Here is a 24,988-nt window from a genome sequence, read left to right on the forward strand (position 1 = left end):
GAAGGGATGCGAGTAAAGGTGGATAGATGCATTAACAGTACCGGTAGAATCAAGATGGAAATCAATAACGTAAGGAAAGCCAAAGAAATGTTAAGGGATCTAATAAAAAGGGAAAAAGAGAAAAAGTAGGACAAGCAGGAAAAGGAGCAGATCAAAGCCTTTAATAAGTTGACGAAAGAGGAAAAAAATGAGAAAAAGAAAAAAGAATGAGAAGAAGAAGACAGGGAGAAAGAAGAATAAAAATGTATTGGACAAGATGGGGGCCTGGTGGAGAAGATGAAGGGAGGGGAGAAATTAGAAGAAACCCAAAGACCCTTTTCAGGACCACTCCATTGCCTCGAAAAGATGTCTATTCTCTGTTACCATATTTTTGTATTTGTTTTGTTTGGGGTTTTTTTTGTTGTTTTTTGTGTTTTGTTTGTACATGTCTGTCTATGTCTCTATACATTTTCTTTTTTCTTACAGTGGCCAACCCTTTTCAATTTCCCTTGTTCGTATAGTGGTCCACCATGTTCAAGTTTCCCTTATCCGTATAGTAGCACACCATGTTAAATTCACCCTTGTCCGTATATCCCCCCAACCTGTATTTGAATGGTAAGTCCCATTGTTCATATAACGCCCCATTTAACTAGTGTCAGCACTAAGGCCTATAGTTCTCGCCCCAACCACCAACACTACATGTTAAATTCACATTTGGGGCTATAACTTTTACCTGATATAAGTCAACCGTTCGAACAATGTTACCATTTACCCATAATGTTAAATTCCCGTTTATATCTATAGTACACATACACACACACATACATATTAAATCCAGTCTGGACCAATACATTTTTAACCCTGTTTAAACTGGAGTCTCATTTGGGCACAGAGTGCCACATATTACTACTCACAGTTGTAAAAGGAATCGCGATCTGCTAAATATCCTAGTATTGCTCTGTTGCCGAAACTGACATAGATTCACTAGATACATAGACTGGCAAGTCAAATTTTGAAACAGGCGTTGTCCCTGCAACTGTAAGGACTTTATGAATAAATGATGATTATGAAGAGATCGTTAATATTTTGGTCGAAGGCGACGTCTAGCGTCTCTATGATCCTTTCCGTCAGCATTTCAAATATTTGGGCTTCTGAGGTTGTCTAGGAAGGTGTGTCACGGCATTTACATCGCACTGGTTTGTTTGCGGTTAAAGATCGACATTGTTGATTTTACGTTAAACTCGAGTAATATTTTTACCACCTTTTTGAAACCTGTTTAATTTAATACAACGATGATTTATTCCAGTATTTATTTCATGTCATATATTTTCAATTATGCTTTTTTCTAATTGTCTTGTTTGTCTGGTTGGTCTTGTAGTGCAGTAACTTTAGAGTATTTGATATAATAATGGGTCTCGAATTTAATTTCTCGATTTTTTTCTCCATGTATTTATTTATTTACACGTGGTCAAGGGGAAAGAAGTTCTGCTTCAAATCTATGTACGGTCCATTACTATCTTATTAAGCCACAACTCGTGACGCATCCCATAAGTATTGATATCAATCATAATAGGTCATGTTTTTTGTTGTTAAATGTTTAAACTTTCAATGTTTAAAGGAAAAACTGATTTTTATTTCAGAATATAAGAGTGCATGGAGTCATTGAAGGTACCGATCAAACTAATTTCTGTTTAAATACCAATATGAGAACTGTTCAGATTAAGGTACATTAGAATCAAATAGTTTAGAAACCATCAATTTCAGAAAATAAGCTCGTGTTGCATCGGCGGTTTTAGGGCTGTGAGTGTCCGGTGCGAAATGAGGATAATGGACTCCAAAAATCTTATTTCTATATCGCTGAAGAAATTCTGTGAAATATTCATAGAAAAATCAAGGTTTGTTTTCAAAATCAAATTTTTTATTAAATGATCTGATGTAATTATAATGTCTGAAACAAACTCCAAAATTTTCGCCCACCCCTATCCCTTTCAGTTTGCGGGCCCGGATGCGGTCGCACCTTTTTCACCTCGCTAAGGCAGCTTCTGCGCGTTGCTGGACCCAAGATAAAAACAAAGTATATTTTAAAACTCTTTCTATTTTAATGTGGAGACTTATTGCTATGTTCCCTTGAGGTAAAACCATCAATCAGGTTCAATAACGTTTACGACAGACTCGTAAATAGGTCATAGTTCTCGTTACGAAAGGCGGACCCCATTTTTAAAAAGAATCCAGTATATTCCTATCAGTAAATAAAATTAATATGATGTAAAACAAACAAAAGAAAACACAAGAGAAGATCATTGATAACAAAAAAGATATTTGACATGTATCACACAAAATTTTTAATATAAGCAATAAGTGCACGTAAAGAAACACGGGTTTTCAAGATCATAATTCGCAAACCCTGTAAAATGAATAGTGATAAATTAAGAGTAATTGATGACAACGTGCCTTTACTATGGTCAACGTAACTAAGACACCACAGAACCAATTACAATTTGGCTTCATCTCTCTCTCTCTCTCTCTCGCTCTCTCTCTCTCTCTCTCTCTCTCGTCTGATTGCCGGATTGACGGGTAAAATCTCTCCGATTAAAATTATATGTCTTTTTAATCTATCTATATTCCTCTCTATCTACTTACCAACCTTTGTATTTACCTCTTTCCTACCTGCACACTTACCTACCTACTTACCTACAAACGTGCATGCAAACTAACAGAGTTTTAAGAGGTACGAATTACAAACACTATCACTTATTAAGAATTTACACGTTTAACCTTTGACTTTATCAGCTGACTAGGCACACAATAACATGCATGTTTTATGATTTTATTAAATTTTCAAGTTCAGCATTTTAGAACATTGATGATGACACCACCACTGACCTTAAATGCACAGCACTGCAAGAAAAAAAAAAATGAAATTTTAACAGATATTTGCATGCATTTCGCAACAGTACTGTGCCCAGAGAACTGATTGGGAAATATAGTAACCAGTTTGTCTACCTAACTGTATAAGCTGGAAATACGATGATCCGTATTAACATGTTGTATACTGGATAATATATGCATTGGTAAAGTGACTAGCCTTTATTAACTTGTTATTAAACACAGCACGTATGTAGTAATGTGACTAGCTTTTATTACCTTGATATTAATCTTACGGTTGGATTGTAATACCAACGTAATCACCTGAGGAAAAATTTGGGGGGAAAATATTAAAGATATAATAAGGAAGCAACAAATTAAATTTTTGGGATAGTGTAATTTTTACGTCGTACATATTTGTGTTTCAATGCTGTAGAACCAAAAGACGAGGAATGAACGTAAAATGATAGACAACACTGTTATGGTATTTGGAACACCGTGTGGTGAATTAGTACGAATTTTTATTTGAATCGATTCGATACACAGAATATCTTTATTTGTCTCAACTGGTCCGATAATATATAATCTCACAGATCTGAGGAAACAGCGATCATGACTGGTTATCCAGCTTTATCTTGTATCAAAATATGACAGAAAATCGCCCATGAATTAAAAGATAACCGATGATTATCAGCTATGACCGTATTCTCATTCCAAATTGTGAATCATATATTATATTTGCAGGGAATTAATTATCTAATTAAGGCAGGAGGGGATTTATTTTGTCACGGATTCGTGCAGATGAACATAAACTATCATGATCATCAGGTACGTCACACAAGATGTGTGACAGATAATAACATTGTTTGATAAATTTGATTTTTGTTTAAGATTTGGTCATTGTCTCTTGAGAAGCAAGCGTGGGTGCTTGCTTTCTTGTTGTTGCTGTATCTACATAAATTTGGGGGAAGTTATCTGAAATGCCTTAAAATTTAGTGTTGACGTAAACTTTATAGGCATTTGTGCCTTATATTTAACGGACCAAAACATTTGTAACTGATGAGGATTCTAGTCAAGAGCTGCTTTACGTTTGTTGGATTAGGATGCCAAAAATTGCTAGTTTATCTTAATGCTATAATATCGACAACTATCTGACATGGTGTATTAGGAAAAAAGCAACTCTAGGTGAAAAGTCATTGATTTCTAGACTGTGTATAATTATTTTCAAAATGTTCCAGCTATTGTATTCAATGGTTCGATTATTAGTGCTAGAAATTTAACGGATTATATGGGACACAGAATCGTGAAACTGCGATTTCCTGTTAATTTTATTTATCGTTCTGGCAGAAACCAAGATGGGGATCAAAGTTATGGTGCTCTATTGTATTATTTTGGCAGTGTACGGACAGACGATCAGCGATTCCATGAAGCTGATGAAAGATCTTTTGAATGGATATGACAAACTGACTCGACCAGTAGCTGATCAATCCGAACCAGTCATTCTGTATATTTCAATGGATCTAGTGGCCATTCAGGAATTCGATGAAGTGCTTGAAAAGTTCTCTGTTGTTGCTGTTATCTACATCATATGGGAGGACATCAGCATGACGTGGAATTCCTCAGACTACAATGGTTTGAACACTATAATGATTCCCCAGCCAAACGTATGGACGCCTACGTTGATAGTTACTAACTCATTTGACACACTTAAACCTATTGGTGCAGACTGGATGAAAGTTAGATATTACAATAGCGGTATTTCTATTTATAGCCCAGGAGATGTATTTCAGACAACGTGAGCTGTCGATGTAACTTTTTATCCTTACGATGCCCAAACCTGCAATATCACGATGATTCCCTGGGGGTCGCTTCCGAATGAAATAACAATATATGCAAGCAAAGATTATGTCTTGAAATCATATTTCTCTGAAAATGGTGAGTGGGAAGTCACATCGACATCCGTTATTTCAGGAACAACTGAGAGTTTGTCATACATTAAGTTCACTATCAAAATGAAACGAAGACCCAGATTCATTCTAGTAAATGTACTAGTTCCAATTATTTTCATGGGGATTCTGAATATTATGGTATTTATTTTGCCCGCTGAATCTGGAGAGAGGGTTTCATTCTGCATAACAGTTCTACTGGCCTTTGCCGTTTTTCTGACGATCGTTGGAGACAATTTGCCAAAGACATCAAAGCCCATGGCCATGATTTGCTATTTTCTGCTGGTGAATCTCTCCCTCAGTGCTTTCATTTGCATCATGACGATACTCAACCTTCGACTGTACCACAAACCGGAATCCAAGCCTGTCCCTCGACTTTTGGCTGCTATCGCCCGGAAGTTGAACTGCGTTTGTGCGCCGGCACGAAATGATGTACTGCCTTTCGTTCCAGAGTCTATAAATGAGATACCTGTCACTAAGAAGGAGGAAATGTCCTTCAAACTGGAGAAAGAATCGGATCAAATGTGCACGGCTAATAAGGAGTTAGCCGTTGCCGTAAATTGGAAAGACATCAGCGGAATGGTGGACAAAGTTTTGTGTATCTTTTCTTTACTATGGTTAATCATCTCCTCTACTATGTTTATTGTGATGATAGAAGCCAACCAGGCAATAATGTAACAAAATGGGCTAAAGGTACCATTGCTCTATTTGTAAATACGCTGGTTACATTTTATAGTTAAAATTCCTTACAGCAAATAACAACGAAATTAAGGATGGTTACCATTCTGCGTGATGAAACCTAATTTCTTATAACCCTGCTTGTGAACTTGTAAGTCATATGGGGAATTTATCCCTCTGAAGACCCATACCCAACCATAGATGCGAATCCATACATATAATGAGAGATTTGGACAAACATTAAACTACAGTTATTATTTTAATAAACATTGTGGCATTCGAGTTGAATAATACTTAAATGTTTCGGCTTTTACATCCCTCTATTTCAGGGGAGCACAACCTTTTTCTGCCAAGGGCCAGATTGCATTTTCTAAGACCACTCTAGGGCCGCAAACACAAATTTCTTTAATATAATTACTGTTCACTTGCCAGATATCTGTGTTGTTTTAATTTGCCCTGAGGGCCGGACAGAGCACGTTCACGGGCTGGAGCCCGGGGTCCACGGGTTGTGCACCCCTGCTCTATCTAATTCACATTTTCTATTTCCAAATACCGTAAATTAAATCATTGCCACATAAACTTCAAAATTTATGAAATTTGAAATTTATTTGTATGATTACTCTCTCTCTCTCTCTCTCTCTCTCTCTCTCTCTCTCACGCGTAGACACACTGAAGTCAAAATATGATCATTTACAGTGAAGAGCTAGCCAGAAGGAAGCGTTTTAATTCTTATTTACTGTTAACCTATTATTTTAACGATTACTTGCACTAGTGGCTAATATATAATTGTGACCTAAATTGGAATTATTTGCTGTTTCTTGATTCTCATTATTTGCAATAAGTATTTTTACAAACTAAGATGGTAAATTACTTGTGAATCGTGATATTAGTAATGAATTCTTGCTGAAAATGAAGTCATTCAATCAGTTCAGGATATTACAAATTTCTCCAGTTGTGTTTTGTTTTTGAAGGGGTGTCTTTTATTTCACCTCTTAATGTATGCATCACTTTGTGATATCGATTAAATTCTAGTATTTGGGCCAGCTATCTCGTCTTCTCTTATCTCCATTAGACCCAATTTAGACATCAAACCAGATCCTAAATAAAACAATCAATGAGTTCTTTTTTCTATTTCCTTCGTCAATCTAGCCTTCATACTCTGATTAACTGTTGGAGAATGCTGGCGTCGACAGACTGTTTTATTTTAAATTTCTTTCTTTCTTTAATAAATATTTTAAAAACGGTTTGCTTATTTAAATCTGTGCTGTACTTTAATTTAATTCTGTTCGTTTGCCTTTTTGTAAGGTTTCATTTATTTAAACGACTTCATTTTTTTGCTAACCTTTTGGAGTAGTTATTTCACTATACTCAGGTTTCTAGCGTGTTTGTCGGTTAGGAAATAATGTAAAAATGGCTAGAAAGCCATATCATGTCTAATCGCTAATTAATCTCTCAAGCAATTATTGTTTTGTATTTTCAAGCAAGTCTTTCAGTGCTAATCTAACTGGAATATTGGGAAAATTGGAAATGTGTTTATATGTATTATAGAAAGGCAAGATCTTGTTATTGAAAGATTCAGAAAGGCCGAAAAGTGAGGTAAGAATGGATTAGTGTTGTGAAGAGTCATCAAACTAGTATACAATTGATAGCAGAAGTCACGTCTTGGTTGGTAAAGTCAAATAACCAAGTGTTCGATTATACTCTGCATGATGTAATACATGTAAAATTAAATTGTTGTTTTCGTTTAATACGGTTCTACTTTTTGACTAATTGCTAAGAATTCGTAAAAACAAAAAACATGGCAGTAAGTGCTTGCTAACTATTTCATAAAATAATCTGAATCAATATTGTAATTAAACTGTAGCCAAAGATAATTTTAAAACCATTTTGATTAATTTAAACAATTAGAATTCAATAATAAATATTTTCTAGTACTTATTAAATCTGAAAAAGTAGACTTGTATATCACTGCGAGTAACTAGTATTTGTGATTTTTCCCTGGCTTATCAGTTATTTTATTTACCTACAAACACCAATTAGGAGTCAAATATTTAATACGCGTATCTTCCTCAGTACAATCTTTGAATTATTACATTTCTTTCAAAACAGTTCTTTTCGCATGGGTGAATGTTTAAGACTTCTTTAGTTTTGTACTATGACTTTTGTTTTCATTGTATAAAGTTTATGCAATTTGTTATCTACTTGTATATTGTAGTGATTTTATCCATTGGTAACGAAAACATGTAAATGTGTACGCTTATGTCAATATAGATATTAATCTTGGACTAGAATTGTATTCTTCAAACGACTGAATGCTTGAACCTCCGACCTGAACGACTGAACGCTTTAACATTTGTTTTGAACGATTAGATGACTGAACCTTTGAACTTGATGCCGTTTAAAGGAAATCCTTACTATGCCAACCCATCATTCAGGATACAATAATTACAGTACAAAAAAGTCACATTCATGTGTTAATCAAAGTAAAACATCTTGGTCTCAAATATTTATCAGCCTATTCTCAAACTGTTAGAAATCTAAGCATTTCCGACATTAGATTGTAACATGTTCAATGCAAAGCTGAAATGTTTTCTCCTGTTGTCTGTCCTTGCTTTTCAAACTCCTAATAATCAGTTTTTACTTCACCGGACCTTGCTGTAAAGTGAACTCATTGTATGGTCATGTGTCCGTTATGTATTGTCCGTCGTCCTTATGCATTGTACGTTTGTCAACAATTGCTTGTTTCAACTTCGTCTTAGTAACCAATCTGTTTCGACACAACTTCATAGCACTGGAGGGGGATCACAACGTGCACACGATAAACAGTTGTTTTTTTTAAATGTGTATCACCATCTTGTGTAGAAGTACGATAATACGTATTCAAAAATTAGCATTACCATTATGAAATGTGTGAAAACACATAAGCACACTTGACACTATTTACCAAAAGTTGTATTACCAATGCGTCCAGTACGAGGATATTTCAAAGGATCAGCATTTGTTTCAGAGAAACAAGGAGGACAAAATTAACACAGATGTACATTTAAATTATAATGAACACCACAATGATAAATTTGCAAAACATAACCACCACACTATAGTTTATAATTCACATTATTATCTATTGCTGGAACATTTTAGAAGGGCACCAATAGATTGAAATCGCTTTCTGGTTTTAAAACAAATTTCAAAGGGAGATTAATCTTAGAATTGGTGTTGATCCTGTTATATAATAATAATAATAAGAAGAAGAAGAAGAAGAAGAGTTGCTTACGTGTAATAAAAGGCTATTTTACTCTAGTTTTGTCATTTTTTCAAAACACTTGCACACACCCATACAAAATGTAAAACAGCTGTATATTTCTTCATAGGGTACATTTCATTGATCCTGCCAAATCTAGGATTTAGTTTGGGTCTAAAATCTATGCGTCGAAAGGTTTGCTTAGGTTGGGGTCAATTCAGATATGGAAATTCCAACATTGTATGTAATTTCATCGCGTGTGGCGCAAAATGACATATCTTAAATCTGACACTAGCCACATTTGCTGCGTTCATTCGAAAATATTTCGTTATGGGCACTATGCTCACAGTAGAAAAAGAAGCCGTCCATGTGGCTACGTAAATCAGTACCTAAGCGGCGTGTTTATGAGACACTTTGTTTTATTCATAGTGTTCTTTAGTACATAATGTAGTTACGTAAATCAGTACCTAAACGGCGTGTTTATGAGACACTTAGTTTTATTCATAGCGTTCTTTAGTACATAATGTAGTTACGTAAATCAGTACCTAAGCGGCGTGTTTATGAGACACTTAGTTTTATTCATAGCGTTCTTTAGTACATAATGTAGTTACGTAAATCAGTACCTAAGCGGCGTGTTTATGAGACACTTAGTTTTATTCATAGCGTTCTTTAGTGCATAATGTAGTTACGTAAATCAGTACCTAAGCGGCGTGTTTATGAGACACTTTGTTTTATTCATAGCGTTCTTTAGTACATAATGTAGTTACGTAAATCAGTACCTAAGCGGCGTGTTTATGAGACACTTAGTTTTATTCATAGCGTTCTTTAGTACATAATGTAGTTACATAAATCAGTACCTAAGCGGCGTGTTTATGAGACACTTTGTTTTATTCATAGCGTTCTTTAGTACATAATGTAATTACGTAAATCAGTACCTAAACGGCGTGTTTATGAGACACTTGGTTTTATTCATAGCGTTCTTTAGTACATAATGTAGTTGCGTAAATCAGTACTTAAGCGGCGTGTTTATGAGACACTTTGTTTTATTCATAGCGTTCTTTAGTACATAACGTAGTTACGTAAATCAGTACCTAAACGGCGTGTTTATGAGACACTTGGTTTTATTCATAGCGTTCTTTAGTACATAATGTAGTTACGTAAATCAGTACACAAATATGTTTATCACTTAGTGGAGCTAGGTCAATAAGTACGAAACGTTCTGTTTGAGGAAGACTTACATTCAACCACTGTTCGCTTCAGTACGTAAATGTGTTGAAATTAACTTCTGCTTTAATTATTGTGAAAGAATGTTAAGTGATGATGGAAATCGGTACGCTTTCGCTATTTTTCTGTGCTCTGTGCTCACAGTTGGCCAAAAACGTCCAGGAGTCAGGATAAAGATCAGTAGAAAACAATAGTTTTGTGAACAGTATAGTTATGTGTTTTTTTTATCCCCGAAATACAGCGTTCATCGACAGTAAAATGACACTGTACGAAATTATCGAAAATCTAGTCTAACTTTATTACAATGTTGTTAGCACTGAAATCATTTCCAAATGTCGCGGTTTTTTGTTGCATGTTTGTATATGTCTTTGTCTTCCACAAAACTAAAACTTAAAACTCTTAATCGCACATTCGCACCAAGCTAAGACCAGAGATAAACACAAAGTACATTTGGCAGCTTCTGCGCGTTGCTTAATCCAAAGATAAACACAAAGTATATTTTAAAACGCTTTGTATTTTAATTTGGATACTTAAAGCGAAGTTCCCTTGAGGTAGAGCCATTAGTCAGGTTCAATAACGTTTACGACAGACTCGTAAATAGGTCATTAGATCTCGTTACGAAAGGCGGACCCCATTTTTAAAAGAATCCAGTATATTCCTATCAGTAAATAAAATTAATATGATGTAAAACAAACAAAAGAAAACACAAGAGAAGATCATTGATAACAAAAAAGATATTTGACATGTACCACACAAAATTTTTAATATAAGCAATAAGTGCACGTAAAGAAACACGGGTTTTCAAGATCATAATTCGCAAACCCTGTAAAATGAATAGTGATAAATTAAGAGTAATTGATGACAACGTGCCTTTACTATGGTCAACGTAACTGAGACACCACAGAACCAGTTACAATTTGGCTTCATCATACCGCTCTCTCTCTCTCTCTCTCTCTCGTCTGATTGCCGGATTGATGGGTAAAATCTCTCCAATTCTAATAATCTTTCTTTTAAATTTATCTATATACCCCACTATCTACTTACCAACCTTCGTATTTATCTCTTTCCTACCTGCACACATACCTACCTACTTACCTACAAACGTGCATGCAAACTAACAGAGTTTTAAGAGGTGCGAATTACAAACACTATCACTTCTTAGGAATTTACACCTTTAACCTTTGACTTTGTCAGCGGACTAGGCACACAATAACATGCATGTTTTATGATTTTATTAAATTTTCAAGTTCAGCATTTCAGAACATTGATGAAGATAGCAAAACTGACTTTAAATCCACATCACTGCAAGGAAAAAAAACCAATGAAATTTTAACAGATATTTGCATGCATATCGGAACAGTACTGTGCCCAGAGAACTGATCGGGAAATATAGTAACCAGTTTGTCTACTTAACTATATAATCTGGAAACACGATGGTCCGTATTAATATGTTGCATACTAGATACTATATGCGTTAGTATAGTGACTAGCCTTTATTAACTTGTTATTCAACACTGCATGTATATAGTAATTTGACTAGCCTTTATTACCCTGTTATTGCACACTGCATGTATATTGCAATGTGACTAGCCTTTTTTAACTTGTTATTGAACACTGCATGTATATAGTAAAGTGACTAGCCTTTATTACCTTGTTATTGCACACTGCATGTATATAGTAATGTTACTAGCCTTTTTTAACTTGTTATTGAACACTGCATGTACATAGTAATGTGACTAGCCTTTTTTAACTTGTTATTGAACACTGCATGTATATAGTAAAGTGACTAACCTTTATTACCTTGTTATTGCACACTGCGTGTATATAGTAATGTGATCAGCCTTTATTACCTTGATATTAATTGGACGGTTGGCTTGTAATGCCAACGAAATCACCGGAGGAAACATTTTGGAGGAAAATATTAAAGATCTAATAAGGAAGTAAAACATTCCACTTTTGGATACTGTAATTTTACGTCGTACATATTTTGTATTTAATGCAATAGAACCAAAAGACGAGGAATGAACGTAAAAGGATATAATAAAAAAAAACTGATATGGTATTTGAAACACCGTATGGTGAAAAAGCACACTATTTTATTTGAATCGATTCGATACACAGTATATCTTTATGTCTCAAGTGGTCCGTTAATAATTTTTATGATATTTTATTTAATTTATATTTGATTTAATTTAATTGTTTGTTTGTTAGTTTAATTTTTTTATTTCATTACATGCTATTGTAATGTAACTTTATTTACTGGATTTGATATTGTCCAGAATAGAGTTCAGTTCTAACTGATTTTTTAATTTTTTTGACGTAAGCAATTTTATAGAGACATTGTTTCTAATGCTGACCTAGTTCCTGACATTGATTCAGAAACAGTGGCAGTTCTGATAAACAACCTTTTTTTTATTCTTTCCCAGAGTAAGAACCATTGATTTCAATTAAGGCCTTATTGGGATTACGTGATGTTAGGCATGTAAAAAGTTTCAATTTTGTTCTAAAAAGATGATCTTGTGACCCTCATCCCGTAATCTGTTTTGCGTCTTGGTTAGAATTATTACGAATGTTTTGAGAAAGAATATTCACTCGTGCCTTAATACTTCAGACGTCTGGACCGCTCCGGTGGCCTAATGGTTAGAGCGTCCGCCTCAGATGCGAGAGGTCGTGGGTTCGAACCCCGGTCGAGTCATACGAAAGACGTATAAAAATGGTACTAACAGATGCCTCGCTAGGCGCTCAGCATTAAGAGGTTAGTGTTAAGACTGGTCGACCTGGTGTCAGGATAATGTGACTCGGTGGAACATCTTGCTACATGTCTGCGGCATGATGCTCCAGTGCTAGACATCACTATAAACTGCCACAATGCAGATATTGTAGCGATATGACTGAAAAAGCGTTAAAGCTTCGTTCAAAATCCAAATCACAGACACACACACACACACACATTTGTTTCAAGGGAACAACGAGACCAGAACAAGCATACATGTAAATTAAATCGGAATTTGCTAAATCTGGCCAGGTATTGTCAATACGTGTCTACTGTACACAAATAACCTCAATATCTAAAGCAGACGACATGAAAACCAAATCAACGTATACACTCCTAATTCGAATTCCAAATGACTTAGAACACGATAGATCAATAAATTAAAAAAAATAATAAATTAAACATGCTCCAAGCGTAACAGAGACCTTACATAATCAATGAACGTAAAATAATAAATACATGTGTCATTAGCGTACAATAAGCCAGACACAGGATCTAGCATAAGCATAAAGGCATTGTAAACAATGATAAAAGATTACTATCAGGACTAACATGCTGGAAACGTGGCACGGGATATATTGCGAACAAACAAAAACAAACAAGAAGCGGAGCACATATATATTCAGTTGTTGCTGTTGTTGTTGTAGGGTTTAACGCCATTTTTCAGCACACGATAGGCTATACATGGTACTATAGGCTATACATGGCGGCCAGTATTAATGGTGGAGGAAGAACTGGGGAAATCCCCGGAAAGAACCACCGACCCTCGAGAAGCTACTGGCAAGCTTTCTCACATACCCACATTAGCCGAATGCGAGACTGAACCCACGCAGACAGAGGTGAGATGGCAGTGATCCGTAACGGAGAGCCTTTTAGACCACTCGGCTACTCGGGGCCCCCAGAAATTCAGTAATATAACAGTAGATTGGGCTGCATTTTCCTGAACCAGGAATAGCATGGCATCACATCGGTGCCAAGGGTATGCTATGACATCTCTTAAAGAAAATAACATATTAAACTGTGGCACACGTAAAATATCTAGATACAGCTCACGGTGCAACGTAATTAAAGTGATGTGATTCTGCAGCATCCTGGCCTATTTGACGTAAGAAAGCAATGTAACATCCTTCTCAGTTCACAGTAGATGAAATGCATTGCATTTTCAACCAGGAGCATACAAAATGATTTGCAGTATGAAACGTGGACTTACTCTGAGGATGATAAGTGTTGCAGTTTTTTTAAATAAAATTTTATGACAGAGTTCAAAGTTAAATAGCTTTCGTAAAAAAAAATTCAAATATTCTATTTGGTAATGTTTGCTCCTAAACTTGTTATTTGTTTTGGTATTTATTTTAATGTTTAATTTTTGGGCATTATTGATATCTCTTCACGTGTCCGAAATTTAAAGTAAATTTTTCTAACGGATATAAAACAAAAATAACGAAACAGTGAAATGTTTTGAAATCTAACTTAAATAAATCAAAATAGTTAATTTAATGAAATGTCTTTTCATTTGCGATCAAATAAAGTTGAAATATATATTGAAATTGTAATTTTCATAAATCAACGAAAGGAAAACATCGATACTTGATTTACCTATTTCAAACAAAGTCAGAAACTAATTATATTCTCAGTTAAAATGTTCATAACAAGCAAAGAACTGGGCCGTATGAGAAAGCCAAAAACTTAAAAAGAATAATATCTAAAGAGATTCATTGAAGAAAAATTTAAATGAGTACAGATTTTACAGCGGTAATAATCAGTAATTTTTCAATGACACTAAACCATATTTAGATAACGAGCATTTGCGAAATCTAATGATAAGTGATAACGACCTTCACGCTGAACTCCTATTTCAATGTGTCTGATCCAGATAAAACATGACGAATTTTGCAAGAGTTTATCCCTTAGTTAGTTAATTGCATTTAGAGGCTTGCGCACAAATGTGCATGTGCCCCTTCAACCTGTACTACGTATTATAGTTTTTACGAGACCGTCTTACTTACTTCAATACCGAGAGTATTATGTACATCTATCGACCTGGAGATCATCTCCTATGCATCGAAGACAGTCGTTTAGGAGCATAGACTGACGAATATCCGAAGACATCATTCTGAGTTGTGCCATTGGTGGATTCAAAAAGTGCGACAACCGAGGCAAAGATAAACAAATAGAACCTCATACTAAATGTGAGGTGAAATTCTGACTAATACACTGCTTCAGACAGGTTGATGTACACTGGCACACATTTACTCATTTTTTTGGTGTAAATCGAACACTCTGCCATGCTAACCATGTTATCCTCAATATCCACCGAGTACCGAATACTAATTGTATAGAGATTGTTTTTGGCAGCCGCTATACGTTCTGAATATACATATATTGGTGAATGCCACCATAATGAGATTATTTTACCAGCATCGCTCGAGTCGGTATTGCTACACCAACATGGTTCCTATGGTAGTTTTCAGTTTGTCCCTGTCAAAAATAAAATTTGAGTGGATATGATGGTCTGGTAACACCGTATTCACGTGGTCTTAGTGAACCCTCAGATGCATGCAATGCTTCGACAAGAAGATATCTATATATGGGTCCGTCCATCCATATTTGTGATGCTAAATAAAACAGTGGTAGACGACTTCCACTACCATGTAAATAATCAACAACTTCACCTGACGGTGCAGTTCCGTACGAGTCAAATTAAGAACGATGTCCAGTCGTTACCAAGTACGAGACCCCAGTGAGTCCCATGTCTAGTTTTCAGAGGATAATAGATGCAAGATCATCCCACATAAAAACACCTCGGATATGTTTGAGTTTCTTTGTTATATACATAAAAACTGGTCAATTGACGTGCTTCCATTTCCCTCATCGGTGAGGCCACGACCGATACACATGGTCTGAAGATATTATGTGAGTCATACAACTGTCTGATGATATTCGGCGAGTTGTCCCAGGTAGTCGAATGCCTTTTCCATTTGTATCGTCTACAACATGCTTGATGCAGTTTCGACGGCCCTTAACGTAGCCGCATTTTCCACCGCGAAAGCAGTGGCCGCAAACATGGGTAGTATGGCTGCTAAGAATGGAAATATTCCACCGGTCTTTTGCATTTGTGTCATCTCAGGCTTGAAACATTTTAATGTCACTAAGGTGTTCTTTTGTTAGGCCGCATATTTTTGTTTGGATCAACTATACAGGGACATTTCCAGTTAACTTTGCTAGAGAAATGTGAGCCCGTTATCGTTTCTTATTGCGCTTTTTTATTTATGCTTGCTGGTTTTCACTAAGGCGAACCTTAACGTAGTGGTATGATATTACTTTTAATTGCGATTACAAAAAGTACAGTTTTCTGTAGGTATTTATGTGCCTTCCCCGTCTTTTGACCGTCTATACCCTCCAATATTATCATCTTATCAGAGAGAATGATAGCAGGTCATCTGCAATTCCGGTGTGGAAATACCGTGCACCGGTAGACCTTAAAGGTGGACAACGTCGTTCTATTTACCCGGTATGGTCTGTCGATGCATTTACGATCTCTAACCGAATTGACATACCGGGGCAACCAACATGCTACCATTTAGCACATGCAGACCGCTCTGCGTTCCAGCCATGGCAGGTAAAAACCTCCAAGTAGAGCGTTTGTGCGAGAGGAATAATAAGTCATTCCCGCAAGTACAGAACTATCTCCAATATATCTTTTTTTTAATCTGCGCGTACCCATACGCGTTAGTAGTTATTCTATCAGAAAAAAATCTATCATTTTGGTATCCAGCGGGGACAACCACTACCCAGGGAACAACTTTTCTTTCTTAATTTTTTCATTTGATCCAACCAAGCTCGAACACATTTTGGGACTCATTCTCATGTTTTCTTCACTGGGTTTTCCAGTGCATTTGTCCTTAAACTTCCACACGTCCTTTTCATTTTTATTGCTAAAAAGTGGATAATCCACTGGATACGCGCTTTTGTCGAATTTGCGCATATACATCGTTAGTATTAATATACTTGATTAGTCATAATAAAACTCCTACATAAGAAGATCAGACAAATCGAACACAGTCGCGCCAAAATATTTTTCTTTTGTCAGATTTATCTTCCATTTTTTTTTACTGTGGATGGCAATGAGACCACCATCGAAGATTATTCGTGACTCAATCGCCGGGTCCGCAATCAATCGATATGTCTTGACCACTGCACACACTTCAATGCGGATTCTTTTACACAGCTAAAACGCTGTCCGTCACTTTTTCTCCAATTTGTTTGATATTCTTCGTGGAAACACATCTCTCGTTTCAACCAAAGACATCCACGACAATGACAGATTCTACAAGTATTTTAGTTCTCCGATCGAAATGAACGAATATTGAATTCTATGTCGTGTACAACGTCATAAGAAAAACACATTTGCCCGTTGTTGATAGACCTTTCTTTTAAAGGTGGATTCTAAAATAGATTCTTGCGATAATGAAGGAAACACGTATAACGTTCACTGACAATTTGTACATCCCGAGTATCTTCCTGTTTAGTATATCTTGTCTTGACAGTGTCAATCTTAGTATACAATTTAAGAACCAAATCAAGTATAAGCCAGATATTCTGACGTATTTGATTGATACTGATTGAAAATAAAACATACTGCAAATAACCGAAACAAGGTTACGGTGAAATCGTTCATTTCTGTTAGAAACCACCTATTCCCACCAAAACAAGATATAACATGTTATAATGCCACAATTTCTAACAATAAAAACTCTTTATGTGAAATAGTTACTCAATAATATATACAGTTTTCCCTAGATAGTTAAGCATGGGGGTCTAATGTTAATTCATCGTTTGGGTCTCAAGTGGTATGTGCACTATAAGTAACATCAGGAAAGGATGGACCGACCCAAAAAATTGGCGACCGACAAATTTTTGTTACTCATCAGTAAAACCTCCATTGTAGAATCGGATGCTTTTATGAACAAGATACTATAAAAAGTGACCTAAATTCATACTAGATTCACAGAGCTACCGTACTGTAATCTGACCTAAAAATATAACAAAAGAAAGCGTGGTCAACCGACCAAAAGGCGGCCAAACATAGGTGGAAAAAAACGATGTAAAACAAATACAAGGCTTCATTTTCTTGACAAATCGTTCTAAGAAAAACTTGTCGTCCCCGTTGTACAACTTCGTGGCTTCGCTGTTGTTTTCTCATGAATCCGACAAGGTAGATTTGTTAGTGACCGGTTGACCAAAGGTTGGACACAAAAATAGGATGATTGACAAGTGATCTTGGTAGATGCGAAATTTACTGATCAAAATAAATTAATTTTATTTTTTGAATTCACATCTTTGATGTAGCTGAATTGGTTATAACTTCAACTACTTTTTGTATTGAATGTGGATGAATACTAAAATATTTTTCAGCAGAGTACATATAATTAAATTCTATTATTTCACATGAATCAAAATTAACTGATTTTACTGGTCACTGTGGATTTTGTGTTTAACCAAGTTTTCCAGCTTTTCCACGTCTTCAATTTTCACCTGATTTGATTGCTCTTAAATTGCTCGAAAATTTTCAAGGTGGTTGTCTAGTCCTTTTTGATTAAGATGATCAACAACAAAACCTTTATTAATTACCCCATTAAAATACTCATAAATAAACATATGTGCATAATACTTTTTTGTTTCGCCGGGGATCGCAATACTAATTTGTATGTAACCTGTATTGAGGACTTTACCAACCGTTTTTTTAAAAACCACAATTTGTAATGATCCAAGCTCTGCTCGTTCAATACTTATCATAGACAAATTCTACTGTTGCAAAACAACTGCAAGAACAGTATTTTGGTCTAACAGGGATAAAACCTGCTTTCCCAAGTTCGAAAATTGCACAAGAAAACTTACGAAATGAGACAAAATCGTTATTAACCGCGAGTGAAATAGAGAGATTGTTCGCAAGAGAACCAAAGAAGAGCAGAGACAAGTTTTTTGAAAGAGAACTAAATATTAATCCTCAACTGAGCAAGGGCACATCACCAAATCCGATTTTAACAGAATACTAGTTGACAGAAAACAAATATCATTCGAACTGCAGCTGCATGATTTTATCAAATAAGCAAAGAACGAATTTATTAATGATGGTGTGTCTCATGTTAGGTCGACCTTTATAATTGATGGTGATAGTATTTTAATTGATTACACAATGAATAACAAACGAGTGGCTACTATAGTCAATAATCTTGTTGACGATATCAAGTATATGTTCAGAATAAAATTTATTGTCGAACGTATCAGCGAAGATTGTCCGACTTGGACTATTCGCGATAAACTCGACCCTGTTAAGGAATCACGGCGACATAACAATGTCGTCATAATAGATAAAAATTCTAAACCAGTTATTTTCACCGGAATCGACAAACCATACTACTTTAACGCATATCCAGTGTCCACTGTTGTTTACGCAATGTATCGTTTAAATGAACCAGACATAGCTGCTCTTGCTCCGATAAAAAACAGGCTCACTAAATTATGTGACTCAACGTGTAACAGAACATTTTATAAACACAAAACGCGGATATGGACTTACAGAATCACGAATAAAATATATTGTACAATGGGAAAACTCTCTTGTCAACAGAGCTAATATAGATGACATGGTTATTTTAGAAGAAAAAACCTATTAAAGATTCCAATAATTGTAAAACAATAACCATTAAGATTTTGTACAATTCTGGTAAATAACGTAGTATGGGTGCTCCATTAATTTTATACGATGATAATTCACATGCTTGGACCGATTCGGTTAAAAAATTTGAAAGGGAGAGAATAATACGATTTAATGACGGCGATATATACGAAGAAATCTACAACATAAGTAAGTGTGACCCAGCATCGATCTGACTATTTCACGGAGATGACTCTGAATCGGATGAATCAATATTTGATCAGTTTCTTCTGCCATCTGACGTTCTTTATCGCAAGGAATCGCTCCAACGTGCGATCAAACAGATTGCGGTAAAATATGACGAAGACAGCGATGATTTACTCGTTAACTGTCTTTATATTTCGTCTGTTCTGGCTCACATAGCCCAGAAAAAGATAAATGGCGTCCAACTCTAAAAGAATTTCTCGATGACATATCACAGTGCTGTGTTGAGTTTGCCTATGGTGGTCTTTGGAACACAAATTATAATTCCTCCGATATGACAATGTTGCTACTTATCCGGCGTCTTTTCTTGGACTTGGCGAGTGTCGTCGTTATTTTGAACGATTCGGGCACCCAAGACAGGAAATGACACGAGCTGCAATATCGATCTTACTGGATTTGCCGAGATTGAATCATTCGAGTTTTGAACGAGTATTCATCATGTGATACCAATTTGGTTTGGTAGAAACTTTAATAAACCGGATATCAATGTCAGTCTCAACGACTGTTGCGCAGTTAATAATTATTTGCTGCTGTACCTTTCCAGTATCCAATAGACTATAATAAATCGACTCCATTAAGTAATTGTTGACGTTATCTTATCAACCAATTTGTGAGTTATTCTCGTGTGTTTTTATTCTGTATCGAATTCAGCGTGTGGATCAATTTGACATCCGCAATATGTCGTTTTTGTAGATTTGGATTTTTATACTCGACATCATGAAGATGGCACTCTTGATGAGTTGCATTTACCGGAAATTCGTCTGGTTTTGGTTGATTTTTTCGTCAAGTCTAATATCAAGGCGAGTTCCAGGACCACATTAATTATATCCTGGAAGATATTTTTCCCCAGGATACTTAGCCCATGGTGTTCCATGTGTTTTCCCGAGTGCCTTAACAATATCGCCGCCCGCTGTTTCAACAAGAATACACACAAACATATATTTTTGTGTGCCGCATTTTACACATTTACCTGTAAGTGCCGGCGTGTTATTTCTCAACGTGGTTGCTCTCAGAAATGTTGTACCAGTGACTGTTTTGCATCGATCACAACTCAAACTCATGATTATAAATAATATTACATTTTGTACAATATGAATGTGATTGACTTTTCAGCGACACGTGAGTAAGCACCGGTCAATGATCATCTAGTGTTACCAAATTCCATTCGAGCTATCATAACTGATCCATCTGTGTCGGGTAAGATTCAGTTGTTGCTTAACCTGATAATGAGTTGGCTCAAATGGGACAAACTTTATTTAGTAGCACCATCCGTGGATAACCAATAATGCTATAATGTTCTTAAGGAATTTAATGAATCGGCGGAGGCTGAAAACGATGCTACTGAATTTATCACAGACATCGATGAAGCATTGTCCGTCGAGGATGTTAACGGGGATATTAACAACCTGGTGATTTACGATGATGTTATTCTTGACAAACAAACAAATCCAGCTAGAATATTTTCACGGGGCAGACATAAAAACACAGATGCCATTTACGTTACTCAGCAGTACACTCAGATTTCCAATGTTATCAGAGATAACTGTAATATTTGGTTATTTTAAACGGGGTCGATACTCATCTGCTTCGAGATATTCATCAGACATGGTGTCCCGGTGATATGGACATAAACAAATTTAAAGATTTCTTCTCACATGCTCAGAAAACCCTGGATAGATTCATCACGATAAGTTTACATGATCCTGCAACACGTTATCGAATTGGTCTCGATAAAATCTTTTATTAAAGAAATACATTTGTTGTATAATGAACCAGGAAAAATTAACGAGATTATCTCTAGGGTCGAAAAATTGCAGCAAGATGGTCTCGCGCTTCAACTCGTTGTTGAAAAAAATCAACGATGATTTTGAGATGCTACAGCAGTGACGTGAAGAGGGAAGATATACACTCGCAGTTGAGTACAGATTTATCAAATTACTCCAACGCGAAATGGAATTTCGGATTTATACGAACAACATCATACAGCTAAATTTGTTCCATTGGCAAGTGCCATTGAGAAAATACAATAATATTTGTCTCGAAAATATGAAACTCGAGCGGCTGTAAGTGCACATGAGAGACAGCTAAAACATCTCGTGCCAGATTGCTTGAAATCCGCCGGTAAGATTTCCTCAGAATGCAAAGCATTACCCAAGGAGTAACAGCATAAACAACAACAAAAAAATAACTACGAACAAAATATAAAAATAACGAAAAAAGATTAACGACAAAGCATATGGGTTTGTTTTGTTTTTTGTATTCGATATGCGTTATTTTGTTTTCGTCACGGTCTGTCACGCACATACAGTCAATTCTTCACCACGTGTTAGACGGTTAGACGAAAACGTATTCATTACAGCAATGGATTATGGCATCGTAAATAAAAAGGATTAGTGGGCACCGACACAATCAAATGACCCGGCGGGACATCTGGAGGAAAGCTGTCAACAACATATCTCTGCTGCGATTGCCCTTGTAATGCTTGCCCAGGCGAAGTTTAATTACCATCGACTGCGTCACACACTAGATGTACAGAAATTGTCGATGTGATATTGAAAATTCCTGGCAATGCTTGACGATCGCCACCTGTTGGATCGTTGTTATGTCGGAGAATATCTCGAGTTCCCCGTAACTTCTCCCTTGCGGCATAGATTTTTGGAAAATATTCGAAAATTATGTAATCGAAACCCTGCTGCATCTTATCGAGGGGGCCCCGAGTGGCCGAGTGGTCTAAAGCGCTCACCGTTCCGGATCACTGCCATCTCACCTCTGTCTGCGTGGATTCGAGTCCAAGGCTCGACTAGCGTGGGTACGTGGGAAAGCCTGCCAGTAGCTTCTCGTAGGTCGGTGGTTCTTCCCTGGGTTTTTCAGGGTTCTTCCTCCACCAGTAATACTGGCCGCCATGTATAGCCTATCTTGTGCTGAAAAATGGCGTTAAACCCTACAACAACAACAACAGCATCTTATCGATGTTAAACCCAGGTAGTTTAAACGTAGGTAGTTGGTCTTCGGTGATCTTAAAATGATCAAGAAATAACTTGATGTATGTTACGCCGCCTTCGATTTTAATACGATCTCTCTCTCTCTCTCTCTCTCTCTCATAGAGTTTCGAAGGAGTTCTGCATCAGATTTCACATGATTCAGATGTTGTACTGTCTCAGTGATTCTTTGTTTGGATATTCAAATATATACTGCCCAAGCAGCTTTCTTAGATCATTTTGTGTATCTTTATGATGTCGATATATTGTGCTGATAGTTATTATTTGTCTTGGAGAACCCATATGAACTTCCTCTACCATATGTTTTACTATCATATATCCATCCGTTATAATCATGGCCACCTGAGTCTTCCTCTTTAAGGACATCTAAGTCAGTCACTCCAAGTAAAGTCTTTATCTCTCTACTTTTCAGACCAAACCATTGTGGGTGGTATACATAAGATGGTTCCTTTATGAATTTTTTGTGTGATAAATAATCAGATCGTTGGGGTTGTGGTGGTCCAGTATAGATCGGCGCTTTCAGCGGCCATCCCAACACAACGCGCGAACTTTATAGACAACCTTCTGAATTTCTAGAATTTCATTCCGTATCTAGGAATTCACCGGAGGGTATGTCCATATGACCATAAAGGGGAAACACATTCTCCCCTCCCTTTATGGTAAAAATAGACAGTAGAAGTAAAGAGCCCCAAAATAGCCGGAAATAAATAAGCCAGAAATGCATGAAAGATTTAACCAGAAATACATGGAAAATCCAAAAGCAAAAATAGACCTCATTGAAGGGTACCCCATGGAGGGACCCCATGAAGGCAGAAATTGGCAAAATCAAAACTTCATTGAAGGATACCAAATGGAGGGACCCCATGAATGGATATAAACTGGCACAAACGAAAATACTCCATGATTGGTATCACTGGCATTATATTGGCAATTAAACTAGCACAAACAAAACGCTCAGCCTTTGTTGTCTATTTTTGCTACTTAAAACGATAGAATAATTATATTTAAAAGAAATTTGGCCAACATTTGTTCATCCGGTGACTAAAAGATCAACCTTTTTTCTTACAATGATTGGTCACGAAAATATAACCTTGTATTTTTGCGTCATTTTTTTGGCACTGTCTGGCCGCCTTTTGGTCGGTTGACCCCCCACCCCCACCCCCTTCAATTTGCTATTTTGTAGGTCAGATTACAGTATGGTGGCTCGGTGAGTATCGTATAAATTTAGGTCATTCGCAAAAAATAATTGTCACTTGTTCATGAATGCGTCTGATTCCACAGTGGAGGTTTTATTGATGGGTAACAACAATTTGTTGGCCGCCATTTTTTGTTCGGTCCATCCTCTCCTGTTGCTCGATAATACTGCCTCTCTCTCTCTCTCTCGCTGATTGTGTATATGAATGTTAGACTTTATCCCCAATATAATGTTTCTTAACTTTTAAAGCAGTCACCAATATAACCAGGTTCAAAAAGAAAGGAAATGTCAGACGCAACTGATTTGAAGTTAATCGTACAAGAACTTCTGAAAACTGAGTCTTCTTTCTAGCTTAGATGTTTATAGTGTGTGGGTGATAAACTAAGAAACGTAAGAAAATCTCTATAACCCAAAGAAAATACCCACCATTGAATTGATAGCCATTTGCCCCTGCAAGTTAAGGAAACAGCGATCGGATTCTGAACTGCAAAGTTGCAAAGCGAATCGCGTGTTACCGTTGGGCAATGCGTGTTCTACAAGGTTTGGTTTCAAGCCATTCATAAAGAGGAACCCCTACTCCTCTTTTCTTTACAACGGATGTATCTATTCATGAATACAACATAAGGATCGATATTATTGTCCTGATTGCGGCCACGAAAGCGTCAGTTTTATAAATAACAAAATCGAAAAACAACTGTCTCGGAAGAGAAAAGTAATTATCAACGCAGGCACAATTTTTACCGCATGATTAACAAAATTTGGAAATTAATGTTAACAATAAAGGGTTGTTCATCATGCGGTATCACCAAGTGCATTTTTATTCGAAGAAAAACAATCAAAATAAATTGGAGTAACTCTTACAAACATATATTTTGTACCCTCACTGAGAATCAACCCATGAATCAATTAAGTTTTCAAAGCAACTTTTATGTTCTCTCTAATTACATCGCACTTAATCTGGAATGGGAAAAATAGTGCTGAAAGGTTTGAACTATATCAATTACTGTTACAAAGAATGAGTCAATGGACTAAATGAATGACCATTTTACCTTATATGACTTTATGCTTCTACACACACATCGCTTAATGCCAACGTAATGCACACACACACACACACACACACACACACACACACACACATATATATATATATATATATATATATA

At 36.2% G+C, this 24,988-nt stretch overlaps 1 protein-coding gene across 1 annotated transcript; it reads left to right on the forward strand.

Annotated features, from left to right (window-relative positions):
* Nucleotides 1–3,794: 3,794 nt before the first annotated feature.
* On the forward strand, nucleotides 3,795–8,683 carry LOC149785596 (5-hydroxytryptamine receptor 3A-like). Its single transcript, XM_089979913.1, has 2 exons — nucleotides 3,795–4,625; nucleotides 4,662–8,683. The coding sequence occupies exons 1-2, from the start codon at nucleotides 4,200–4,202 to the stop codon at nucleotides 5,466–5,468; spliced, it is 1,233 nt and encodes a 410-aa protein (XP_089836039.1). The 5' UTR covers nucleotides 3,795–4,199; the 3' UTR covers nucleotides 5,469–8,683.
* The last annotated feature ends 16,305 nt before the right edge of the window (nucleotides 8,684–24,988 follow it).

This window comes from Sinohyriopsis cumingii, chromosome 13, assembly GCF_028554795.1.
Source record: "Sinohyriopsis cumingii isolate HCF-2022 chromosome 13, ASM2855479v2, whole genome shotgun sequence".
NCBI lineage: Eukaryota > Metazoa > Mollusca > Bivalvia > Unionida > Unionidae > Sinohyriopsis > Sinohyriopsis cumingii.